The 13316-nt window shown below is 43.3% G+C and overlaps 1 protein-coding gene across 7 annotated transcripts in view; it reads right to left on the reverse strand.

Annotated features, from left to right (window-relative positions):
- Positions 1-1339: 1339 nt before the first annotated feature.
- Positions 1340-13316, reverse strand: part of LOC133389134 (prominin-1-A-like) — a 59904-nt gene continuing 47927 nt past the window's right edge. For 6 of the 7 annotated variants that reach the window (XM_061636241.1, XM_061636238.1, XM_061636242.1 and 3 more), the window contains exons 19-25: positions 8775-8828; positions 7975-8055; positions 7437-7505; positions 6048-6137; positions 5340-5452; positions 3883-3909; positions 1340-3265 (exon numbers count right to left, since the gene is read on the reverse strand). In XM_061636241.1, the coding sequence (XP_061492225.1) occupies positions 3214-3265; positions 3883-3909; positions 5340-5452; positions 6048-6137; positions 7437-7505; positions 7975-8055; positions 8775-8828 (486 nt within the window). In that variant the 3' untranslated portion in view covers positions 1340-3213. Of the gene's footprint in view, positions 3266-3882; positions 3910-5339; positions 5453-5530; positions 5642-6047; positions 6138-7436; positions 7506-7974; positions 8056-8774; positions 8829-13316 lie in introns of those variants that run through there. The other variant, XM_061636244.1, reaches the window with a different exon arrangement.

The following is a 13316-nucleotide window of genomic DNA, read 5'->3' on the forward strand; positions in this document are numbered from 1 at the left end:
AATGTGGAATGACTTCCCCTGTGGTTCGCAACACCCTGTTGTGAGTTTTCACTTGTTTCCTTCCTTGCCAGACTCTGGTGAGCATGGGTGGAGGTAGGTTTCAAATTATTTGTTGGGGGAAGACCACTTTTGGGACATTCCAATGATAAATGTAGCATGCTTTCCTCTGTTTCTTATGGCTTTGTACTTGTTCTTCTGAGGGGTTGGAGCTGTGTCCTCATGTTTGAAATGACTTTAGCACATCTTTCTAACCAATTTAAGCCTTGCTTGAAACTCTCTGTAATCTCAGGCACCTTTCCTCAATTCACACTGCTCACCAGCAATCTGCATGCACACAAATCAGCATACCTGTATCAGTCCTCAAGATGTTTGGCTGCTACACACTAGTGCATGCTAATCAAATTTTTGGTCCAGCCAGGCTTTTGTCTTACACTTCAAAATACCCCTACCACACTTTTTGAGAGAGTTGCAAAACATTTTGGAAGTATATCCTATTGCAATAAAGGGTCTTTGCAAGATGGTTAAAAATATTCTGTTTTATAATTAATATATGTGCTGTTAACTCTTGGTCTAGTACTAGCAGCATAAGATCTTGCCTCTTAGTATTGAATTAAAGGGTAGCACTGTTTAATCAGGGACATCCACAGCTGTTTGTTTTTAACTTAGAAGATGATGTTAGCAGGGGGATTATACAAGACTCACAACTGAAATAGGTACCAATGGAATGGTCCTGGAGGGGCTATATTATTGTGGTAAAAGGAAAGGGGACAATACTAAGAAAAGCTGTTCTAAAAGAATAGATACTTTTTAGGGAGGGGGAGTTACTAACAAAAAACAGGTTTTCATTAATTTTTTGAAGATCTTTGAATGGTCCCATAGTGAACGCATGCACTGGGCATGGAATGCATCTTAGTTTACAAAATGACATTTGGAGAAGAACTTATTGGTCCACTTAAGTGATACTATAGGAAATAGCCACTATATGCTTAAGGCATCCCTATAACCACATTCTTCTTAATAATAGATAGAGCCAGTGATATGCTATCTGTCTGGGGATTACATTTTCCAGGCAAAAAAAATGTTGCAGATTCCCTATAAAATAAGCAGTGACTTAGGAAAAGACATCTGGATCTCGTACATTAATTCTGTACACCAATTTAAAAATTATTGAATAAAAACATCTGGAAAGACCCTTGGTTAACTAGGGAATTTGTCCAGTCTCAAAACCCTAATTGAGTTCTAAGAAAATAGCCCAAATATAACAAGATCAATGTACACATTCAGTAACTGGCCCTAGAGTAAGACCCAGTGCATAAATAATGCTTTATCTACCATAGTATGAATCCAGTGTGAAATTTATTTTAAATGGTTAGATTTTTTTCCACCTGGGAAAATACATCACTGCAATACCAAACAGACCCATTTTTTAAAATATATAGCCTACTGATATTGTTCACCTCTGATACCTTGATATAAACATTATTCCAAGTAAATTTAGACCAACATTTGGGGGGTGCACAATCTACTGATGGTGCAGTGCATCTCAGGAACTGGCATCTGCTGTTTCTGATTAGTTCTGTTTTCTTACTAAAATCTTATAATTCATTAAAGAGATGCAAGGTTTTCTGCTGTTAGTTTACAATGAAAGTCTATTAGAGTTTTCCCCACTCTCTGCAATAAGGCCTACATTTTTGTCACAATATAGTTGCATAATTTCAACATTATTTGGGGGAAATAGCGGCAAATCAAGGAAGGGTGGGGTATGGAAGAAGCACATATGACAGCGGAATGCACAAATGTACATACTGAGATAGCAAGGGACAAAATGAAATCTGAAAAAGTGCCATCGCCACAGCCTTAGGCCAGCCTTCACCAACCTGGCCTCCAGATGCTTTGGACTGCAACTCTCACCAGCCTCAGCCAGGATGCTACCTCAGGCTGATGGAAATTGCAGTCCAAAGCATCTGGAGGACACCAGCTTGGTGAAGGCTAGCATAAGGCAATGCATGCTGTCTGCACACATGTATTAAAACTGTGTAGTAGGGTTTTTTGGTTTTGTCTTTTGCTGTGGCTCATACTTGCTCCTTTCTTTGCTCCTTTAGAGTAGGGATGGGCAGAAGATGGGACCACCTACCATTTCCTGGTTTCTGGGATTCTTGTAAAGCAGGAATGGAGAACCTGTGGCCTTCCAGATACTGCCAGGCTACAGCTTCCATCCCTGCGCATTTGCCATGATGGCTTGTGCTGATGGGGGTCTACATCTGGATGGCCACAGGTTCCCCACCCATATAAAGAATGTTACAACTAGATGGAACTTGGTCTGGTCCAGCGAGGCACTATACATTTTTAAACAAGACTGTGCTTTCAACTCATTGTATACAGTTTAGTTATACCTTCATTCTTAAGATATACAAGAACATGCACTCTTGTGTTGTGAATGTAAATGCACAGTAGAGAGCCACAAGTTCCAAAAAAAGGTAATCTTCATAAGACTGAAGTCAGCTCTGCCCCCCTTTCTGGAGAGTTGTCATGTTGCCTGGTGTGAGGCTTCCTGCAAAGCCCATGACAGTTATCAAGCTTTTCTCTAGCTGCTATCAGTCATTTTAGTTGTGTCACACAAAATCCCAGATCTATTACTATCAAAAAACATTTCTGAACACAATGTGTCTCTGTAGGGGGGGGGAAGCAGCATAGTTTTGATGCTTCTGGATGGAATGATTGTAGTAGCTGTAGCCAAAATGATTGTGGACAGTGAGAACCACAGTCAGCCACCAACCTCAGCCATTAGGGTCATTTCATGGCATGTAAGAGGCAGGCTCTCCAGAATACATATACACACACTACACCATCCACACTGTGACATTAGATCCCACAGTCCCACTGGTAAGATCATAGATTTGCAAAAAGGGCATAGTGCAGAGACAGCAAGCCTGGTCTTTACAATAGGACAGTGGCATGCAGAGCACACACATGTAAGGCTAAATTTTGGGAGTACATCTGGGCCTGCACTTGTGTAAGAGGTCTTGCAAGCGAGTGCAGTTACTCTTAATAGTCTCATTTGCAGGAAAAAGCCTACTGCACCAATTTCAGTCTTGGCCAGGGAGAATTTGCTTCAGAATGGTGATCCTCATTCTTCACGTTGGCAAGAAAGGTACAGGAGTTCTGTAGACATTTTCAGTGTTGTTCAGAGATGGATAGGTGACAAGGAAGCCACTACTCCTTCAACTCTGCCCGTGGTATTTTGAACATGCTTGGTGGCCTTGATCTGCAAAGGGAGAGTAAGGAGAAACAAAACAACAATTTTCTGAGGCTAGGTTGTTGGGTGGGGCGTGAAGAGGAAAGGGATATCTAAGAAGAATAAAACCTATTAATGACATTTAGAGAAATGTTATCTCCATGGGCGAGGTTAGTCTTACTAGCCTGTAGTGGAAGTGGGGATTAATGCTTTCCTACCCCCCTCCATAAGACAATCCCCTGCAGCTCAGAACTTCAACTTCAGTTCGTGCCAATATAGGATTTGATGGATTCTCTGTACGCTGCCAAACACACAGCCACACTTCATCTTAGCAGCACCCTGGGGACTGCCTCTGTCTTTGCAGCTGGAGCCAGCATGCAACAGAAAGCTCAGCTTAGTGCAAAGAATATCAAGGACCACCCTGCAGAGCATTAAATGTGCCCTATCTCAGCCAACGATACCAGAGCACACTTTGAATTGGCAACTCTCCATTCCCAAAATGGCTTCCACACTTCTTCAGCACCTTTCTCCAGTATTGGACCTCCTTCTCTTTGCCTCAATTACATCATCATTTCCTTAGTTTAGGGCTGCCTTCTTCTTGAACTCCATTTAGCAAACATACATAGGAAGCTGGGAAAAGTACTTACAGTTCCATGCTTTCCATGACATCATCCCTGGTAGAAGAAAGACAGACTGTCAATGGGATATACGCTGCTGTTCCCATGTGATAGCTGCTTCAAAGGCTGGCCAGGAAGCATTCTAAGCCCCTTGACGCTAACCTGTGCCGGGAACTAAAAAGTAGTGTAGCACCCCAACTCCTGGGCTCCACTGGCAAGACAGCATAACCATTCACTAGTGCTACCAATCCTGAGTGCCTGTTGAACTGCAAAAAGACCTATGGCCATAGACCAAACTCTATGCACCTGGGCAATGGCTAGCATAGCCTCTTTGTATAGTAAGACTTCATACATGCATGTTGTGGGTCCACTTCTGGTCTCTCACAGCCATAGTGGGTGCAGGAATGTTTAGCCATAAGGCTAAGATGAGAATCACCCACCTACCCCAGTGCTGCCTTAATAGCAGGAATCCTCCCTGCTCAGTTGAGCAATTGTTACTTGAGCATGTCAGGGCTCTAATGCATGCCCAGAGTCTTGGGGATTTCTTTTCTTGCTTCATAGAACCAATCTAACATTTTAAAAAATAACAGCATTGGAGTGGCTTCCACTGGACCATATTTTGCTATCTTCCAGAAAAGGTGAAAGCAGTGTTTGAATGTTTGTAGCTAGGAAATCAAAGCTTTCCCTTCTTCATTTCCTAGAGAAGGCAGTTATCACTTTCCCCATGAAGCTCTGGAGCACCCAATTTTCCATCAGTATCTTAAAGGCAGACGCTATCACAAGAGGGGTGGGGGTGTTACAATGATACTGTAGCAGCAGACCTACATCTGGACTCATGCTCCTAGGTAACAAAACCAACTGAGGGGCCTACACTTGTGGTCCTTAAGGGGTGTCCAAGCTATAGCCAATGGACAACACTGGAGGAGAAATAAAGTATCTAGTCCAGAGGTATGGAACCTTCTTAGCCTGGTGGCTAGAACTTTATCTCCTCCCATCCTGCAGACCAATTTTGACATATGGGCGGGGTCCCACCTGTCAATCATCTGATGCCATGTGACCGATGACATTGGGTGACTGATAAGTGGGCAATCCTGCCCACCAGTCACTCATGCAGCTGAGAGGAGGGGTCAGCTTTCCCAGCACGTTCCCTGCAGAAATGCACTGGCAAACCAGCACCGAGCAGGTCTGAACTCTCCACTCATCAGCTGATGAGCAGAGAATTCAGTCCTTCTCTCTACAGGGATCTGTTTCACTCCCATGGTCCCCTCTGGGAACATGTGGGCAAAATTGCACTCAGCAGGATTGAACCTTGCCCATCAGGTGATGTTATGCAATGATGTCAACTGATTGGCAGGTGGGCATTGGCCGCACAAGCCCAATTGGACCCCCTGATGAGCCAAGATTGGCCTCTGTCCAGAGATTCCCCACCCCTGATCTAGTCCATGGCCATAGGCATGGTGACTGGCAACAGTATGAGCTATCCTTACACGTAGTAGTCATCCATGTGCATTATGCGGTAAAACTTGGCAAGCCGCACGGCCAAGATGATGCTTGGCAACAGAAAGATGGTGCACCAACCTAGGCTGAACCAGAAGGCATTCTAAAAAGAGAAGAGAAGGTATCAGTACTTCCGCTGCCTCCGCTGAACTTCCACTCTTGCTGCTTGAGGTCATACATATCCCTGAGGGGAACCTCACCTACTGCCTACCTGTGCCTTTTCCATAAATTTCCCCCAACAGTTTCCTAGAGCCTTCTTCACATTGGGCCAGTCACTGCCTTTCAGCATAACCTACCTCACAGAGTTGTGGGGATAAAATGAGGAGCGGGAGGTGGGATATAAATATATGGTGGGATATAAATGCAAATAAATAAATAAATAAATAAAATACACCCCCCAGCCCAGTGCCCAATCAAGAGCAAAGCTGTTACATGGGCAAATGTCTCCTCAGCTTCTTCCCATACTCTCTCCCAAAGTCAAGATTCCCAAACCCACAGCAGAGCTTCTACCCAAGACAGTTAGAATTTCAGACACTCTCTCTCCCTCCAACTTACCCCCACATCCTGCATTGCAGTTACTATCCCTTAACCCACTCATAGCCACCCTGCTAAGTACCCTTAACTGTACTGATGCATGGCATCTATCAGTCCCACATCTCAACTACATCCCTCTGGTCAGTTTTCATGTTGACTCTCACCAGTGAATCAACAATCCAGCTGCAGATGACGGTATTCACACTATCCACTGCCCAGGCTGCAGGGCCACATCGGCCCACTTCCCCTTTGATCTGCCAGCAAAGAAGACAAGGAAACAACATGACTACCAAAGGACTACCAAATCCTAGCCCCACATTCCTTTGCTGGCCTCAGACCCTCATCATCATGTTGTCATCGTAAGTGTTGCCAACCCATCTAAACAATCCCTCCCAGCATTGTGAACCCAGTAACTTCATGCTGTGTTTCCACCCTGGAAGTAAATGGCTGTAGTACTTGATTTTGCTTACAGATGCATCCCGAGTAATGTGGCCATAAGAGTGGCATATGGGTGCAAGTAAGCATTCTTGTGTCTTGCATGTCATATTCCAGTTCATCAGGAAACTGCAGTCACTGTGGGATGCTGCAGCACAATCACAGCCAGGAGTGAGATTCTGTCAGCATGTTACATCTGTGCTCAAAGATCTGCACTAGCTGCTGATTTGTTACAAGGCCAAGTTCAAAGTTTTATTGTTGGTATATAAAGCCCTTAAAAGCTTGGTATTCAGTTTATTTAAGAAATCACCTTGCCCCATAAGTGTCTAATTTGACCACTTTGATCTGTAGAACTTGCATTTTACAAGTGTCACATAATAGGCTGTATCCAATATACTTGTTCTATTAGTGCAAGGATTTATACTTGTGCAACAGAACACCCTCCCATACCTCCCCAAATCTGCTCGAGAGGGTTGCGGGAAAACCCAGGAAAAAAAATTAGGGGGCATGTGGTGGGGGAGTTCCATTGCGCAAGCATGATTCCTTGTGCTAACAGAATTAATTACTTAACACTACATTGGATACAAGTCAATGTCTGTTCCACATTTGTGAGGAGCTGAACCTTCAGTGTGGCAGTAGCTGTGCTTTGGATCCTCTGCCTATTGACATTAGGCAGGCACCCTCACTATATTATTTTAGATGCCTGCTGAAACCTTTTTTGTTTTAGCATGCCTACCCAGATATATATAAATTAGTTACCTATATTTGTTTTAAACATTTTACTGATTTAATCTGTGTTTGTTTATGATGGTTTCATGTATATTTGTTTTAAATTGTTTTGTGAATTTAGTCTGTGTTTTATTTACAGTGTTATTATGCACAACGTTTAGAGAGCTCTTTGATTAAGTGGTTTATATATTTTCTAAATAAATAAATGATGTCTACGAGTTTCAGTACATTAATGACTGGCCTAGATATGCATAGTCACAAGCAAGTATCCAACCTGGGTGTGAGCTTAGATACAATTGGGTATGTATGCGAGCCCGAACAAGCAGGCTGTTGTCTTATCACCAAGGAATTAAGCCCAGACCTCAGCAGCAGCAGTTGGCATTACTTACGGTGCTTTTCGCCCAGTCCATATATAATTCAAAGAAACCCAGCAGAGTGTTTACAAAAGCCAAAGTCTCCTGGATAAAAGAAGAAAAGAGAAGGGGTGTGAGAGAGAGGATAAGGCAGCTTTTTCCAAACCAAGAAAAGGGCTCAGTTTCTGGGGCCTACAAACCCCTATCCAAGCTCCATTAATGGTTCCAGGAATAGAAAGGGAAATGAGGCTCTAACAAACTTTTTTAAGGGGGAGGGGGAGAGAAAAGGTATGGCTGATCCATGCATTATCAGCTGGGGGGGGGATCACATGCTTCACCTTAGGAACACAGGTCCTGTGTTTTAATGAGCTTCTGCTAGTCCTCCCCTCCACTGTATTTCCTGTATTCCCACTTCCAAAACTGGTTCACTGGAATGTCAACTCTCACAATTAGAGCCCTGTACAAATTGTGGGGATTAGCCTCCACATTACATGGTGATGAAGAAATCCAGTCTTAGGATGCCCGCTATGTACACCCACTGGGAAACAGGGTCAATGATGGGAAGATAACTCACATTCTTGACAATTTCCTCTATCCGTTGCGTCAAAAATATCTGGGTATTGTTTATTTGTGTCAACGTGGAGTTCACCAGCTCCTAGCAGGATACAATACTGTCAGGTTCACTCACTGGCAGAGCCAGTCTCATGGGCTGCCTTCAGCTCATCATTCCTTTTCATACAGCCCTGAGCAGACCACTTACATTGCATAACCCAATGGGCACAAGGGAGCATCACTGGTATATTATTATGAGGCCCTGGCTCTTTGGTATGCTGTACCAGGAGTGGCTAACCTTTGTCCCTCCGGATGTTGCTGGAGTACAACTCCCATCATCCCTGACCATTAGCCATGCTGGCTGGGGCTGATGGGAATTAGGAGCCCAACATCTGGAAGTTACAGGCTAGCCAAACTGAGAGCACCTTGGGGTCTGAATCTTATAATATTTTAGGTATTTAAGTTATCCCACACCATGCAAACTCAAGAACACATGAGCATAATTCTGGTAGTGTCCCATTAATGCTTCCTCTGTCCATCTGTGGAATGTCTACCAGCTTTGTCAATCTCCCTTAGTCTTCCGAATTCTAAAACCCCAGTCTTCTAGTCTCAATGCCAAGAGACATCTCTGCCCTTCCCAATTGGCACCGCTACCTTGAGTTCACTCATTCTTATGCTATGGGATCTGGACAGATTATTTGCTAGTTATACTTCCCCACCCATCCAGTATCTAACAAGGTGTCCTTTAGGAAACATTCAGGAAGCCCGGAACCAAACCCCCATGTCCCAGATCACCTCTCCATCCACCCCTGCCCTGCTTACCGGGATCTTAGGCACAGACGCCTGTAGGTTTCGAATGCTGCTCTTCAGGACTTGCTGAGGGCAAAGAAAGTTCATCAGAAAGGGTGCCTCCTACTGAACTGGATGGAATGAGCTGAGAGAAATTGGGACAGGGGATATCAACCACACATATGAAAGGCCAGACTAAGGGGCAAGATGGCACAGCGAGCAGCTGTGGTTGTTTGAGAGCTGCGGCTGTCTTAGTTTTTATCACTTATTTTAGTCACTTTTATCTATTTTTATTAAGAATTCTCCTTTTTAGTCCTATAGTTTGTTAGTTTTTAGTCCTTTACCTTGTTTTAAGAAGTTAATTTTAGGAAGTCTCCTATCTCCGAGTATTCTATCTGTCTGCCCACTGGCTTTTGTTTTGCTTTGTTTATACTACACTGCTGAAGAAGCTGGGAATAGGAAAGCATTTTACCAAGGACACTACTTGCCGCTCCATTATTTACAGGAAAGAGCTGGCAGGGAGTCAACACAACGTTGATATCTTAGACGTCCTCTTGACTTTATGTGGGGGGGGGTTGCATTTACTCAGAACAGCAGCGACTGATTAATTACTGTGAAAGTGAAAGAAAACTGATTTACAGATGTACAGTTGGAGTTGAGCTGCTCCTCCCTGCGAAGTAAAGTAAGTAGCACAGATAAATCCATACTTGGTTCTGCATGAAAACTAGAGAAAAAGTGGTGGTTCCTGAAAAGGAAAAGGGAGTTTTCCTTATAGGGATTTATTTCCATCTCACGTTTACACTCTGATGCCCTATGGACCCTGAGGAACGAACTGCTTATTTAAGGCAGTGAGTAACTGGACTTTAGTTTGGAACTGTGATATAAAGTTTGGGCAGCTCACCCGAGAAAGAGAGCTGCAGAATAAATAAATAATCCAATTAATTTGAGGAAGTATGGTGGTCACCAGAGGGCAAAAAAAGAGATAGAACTCATCCACAGCTAAACAAAGGAAGCTCCCCGATTATTTTGCTTCGGTGAATGACTCAAAGATAGAGGAAAAAACTACTACCCCAAGGTTAAAAGACTCACTGTTGGCTAAAAATAACTCAGAACAGGTAACTCTTCGCTTACTGGATCCTTGTTTGTCCTCGATTGAAGAGTATGTTCAGGAGCTGGGCTCGGCAGCTCCACCTCCAGCAGAGCTTTGTTCTATCTATGAGGCTTCTAAGCCGTTAAATCAATCTGGCCTGGTGCTTCTTCTGGCCTGGTTCACAGTGTATGCTACAGGGGAGACTGGTGAAGAAGCTTTTTGAGGAGCTATCTGCCTTGCGAGTGATGCTGCAGGAGGTAGTTCCAGCTATAAAACAATTGATTTATGAGATCCTCAGAGAGCAGCAGGCTAAAGCAAGCTCAGAATGTTAAATTGCTCCATCACAACCTACAAAGGAAGCACCAGCCAGGAACAGTCAAAATAACTCTCTAGTGGACACTTCTGCTGCATTGTCTTTAAAGATTGGCCTAGAAAATGCAAGTGGGCCACATACTGATCCTGTTCACACTCCTTTAGTAACAGCTTCTAACTGCAACAAAAGCAGCAGACCGAAATCTTATAAGAAGAGCAGTAAGACCAAGAGGTGTACATTCAAAAGGGCCAGCAAACAAAAGCAAATCTCCACCCCTAAGTTGGTAAACAAAAGATTTCACTTCCAAAGACTTTTTAAACTGGTGGATAGAGATGTGAAGACTACAAAAGATAAGAAGGAGAAGAAGACCAAGCACTTAGATGGGACAAATAAGATAATGCCTGAACAAAGAGAGAATTCCACCCAAGAAGGGGCGAATATAGTATCTGGTCTTCCTATTCTTCCTCCTGTGTGTGAAGACCTCAGTCCACAGGAAGCCATGCTAGACTTTATTCCCCAATAATGTCTCTCTGGTTTACCTTCCACTCCACCCACTACTACAGTGAAGCGGCAGTCTGAAACAGTTCAATCCACTTCCCTAGTTTTGATGAAACAGCAGGTGGTTCTACGTAATTATCCCAAACTGCCAGGGCTCTTAACGCAGTCTGAGAGGAAGTTCCATCTTTTGCAGATTCTGAGGGAGGTAGAAATAGGTCACATTCCTATTGGAGATATCAAAAGACTATTTGTTTTATAATTATCGTAATGCCAGAGCCATGATAACTTGTGCCAATCAGCAGGTTGCAGGTACCATTCTTGGAGAGCCAAACTAAGCAAATTCAACATCGATGTGAAGCACCATTTTAGGCAATTGCATTTAATGTCCGTGTCTCTTAATCCACAGTGCCCATTACAGGAAAGGAGATTACCTTACTGCAACGGGCAAGCTAAAGACAAATGCCTAACAGGTAAGCTGATTGACCTCGATGATAATGAGGAGACCTTTAAGCAACAGGTGGTGGCAATTAATAGGACAGACCCCAAAATGTTGGGCAGAACTTCTGCTGATATTAATCAGCTGGTTGCATTGGATTGTGAAGCTAAAAACCATGAAGAAGTGGGGCAAAATTGGAATGGAGGACCCCTATTAGACAAAGCTTTCCTTGGTGGTGATCTCCCTCAAGGTTGCCTTTCAATCCTTGAGGATCTAGCTTCCTCCACGTTACTTAAGGACTTATCAGCGACACAGAAACTAACACTTATAGATAAAATAAATACCATTCAATTAGGCCTCCAGACTCAAGGTGTTCCTACCGAAATGAACCTATTAAAGGATCAACTTCTTACTACGGAGGAAGTAGGGACCCTAATGGCATCGTAGGATGCCCTTTTAGAGGAGGAACAATTAGCAATCATTCTTAGCCTTAGGGGCCTTCAGCTAAACCTATTAAACATTTTTTTAAGCAAGACCCAACTTATTAGTAAGAAACAGAACACAGCTGAAACGATCCTTATCCCACAAAATATGGAAGAAGTTTCTGTCCCGCAAAGTCAAGAGTTATTTACCCAAGTGGATGTGAAGCTATGCCAGGACTTTGAGGATCCTCCCGTGGCTGGTAGCCCAAACCCCCAAAAGGGCAAGAGCTTTATAACAACGGAGGTATCACCTAAAGCAAGCCCACTCTATCCAGACATTAATATTATTAGAAGACGCCTTGATGGCCAGCCGCTGTGATCTGAAATTATTTCATTAGGCGAAGCAGCTCTGGGGAAGAGGGGAAGTATCACAAATCAGCAGCAAACCTGGCTATATTTGAGGGTGAGTTACTACTGTTACAAGAGAACAATCAGGATAACAAGAAATCTGCCCCACCTCCCAAAGTATCCATTGCTCATCCCAATGATGTAATAACCCCTGCCCCCAAATGACAGAGGGAGTACTGTGAGGGTGTAAAAATTAAATCCCCACACCCCCCAAGTGGCAGGGATTGTAAATCCCAAGCCCCAACAAATACCCTTAAAACTTCTATCCTAGAATATTTCAGGGTGGGATAACAAGATGAGGGTTTTGTGTTTTTTTGAATTTCTCTCACAGTTCCAGCTGTTTGGCCTACAAGAGACTTGGGTGTCAAAAATTGAGATGCAGGGGTTTAGCCTGTTTTCAGCTCCACCAAGAAAGGATCAAAAGACAGGGAGAAGCAGAGGAGGACTTGTTTTGGAGGTGGCCACTAGTTTAAATGTAGAAACCCAGATAACTGATTCTATTTCCCCTTCTATCCAAACCATATATCTGAAAAGCCAAAAAGGGTTGACACTAATCTGTATAAATGTGTATATTCCGCCTAGAGGATCTAGAGATTTTAACCCAGATATATGGAATATTCTGGAATCCCATCTGGAACTAATCAGTCAACAGTACCCTACATCTTTAATTATCATGATGGGAGATTTCAATGCCAGAATAGGTGAGTATTTATTGCCAATGAAAGGTTTGGGTTGAATTCAGAGGATATAGCCTACCTCCCTTACAGGAAATCCATGGATAAACGAATCAATTCCACAGGTACCCACTTGTTTAAGTTAATTTACAAATTTAGACTGTTTATCTGCAATGGTACCGGGCATGATAAGGCAGCAGGGAACTTTACATACTCCTCCCTTAGGGGAGGGAGTGTTATAGATTATTTCTTATGTAATTATGAATGTGCTCCCTATGTAAAGAATTTTGTTGTGGGACCTTAATTGGCGAGTGATCATCAGCTGTTGTGCATGGAACTGGCAGACTTCCAAGAAGCCTCAAACGGTCTGGGTTATGAACCTCCCTATATTCTCCAAGGGGGGCAAAGTCTGAGGTGGGTTCCTCAGATCCAATTAAAAGTAGAGGAGGCTCTCTTTAACAAAGAGTTGCTGTCCCTCAGAAACAGATTTATGGGAACAGAGATCGATGATCCACTATCAGTTTACTCAGATATTGTGTAACAAGTGGGTAGTCTCTGCTCAAATAATTTGCCTTATAAGCCAAACCCCCAGTCTATGAAGTGGTTTGATGCAGATTGTAGACAGGCAAGATGAGATCTCCATGTGACATACAGGCATGCTAGTCTTAATACTACCTGCCCAATGAGGAAAGCATGGATTGAGAAGCAACGTTGCTATAGGAAGCTGCCTTTTA

This window comes from Rhineura floridana, chromosome 7 (assembly GCF_030035675.1).
Source record: "Rhineura floridana isolate rRhiFlo1 chromosome 7, rRhiFlo1.hap2, whole genome shotgun sequence".
NCBI lineage: Eukaryota > Metazoa > Chordata > Lepidosauria > Squamata > Rhineuridae > Rhineura > Rhineura floridana.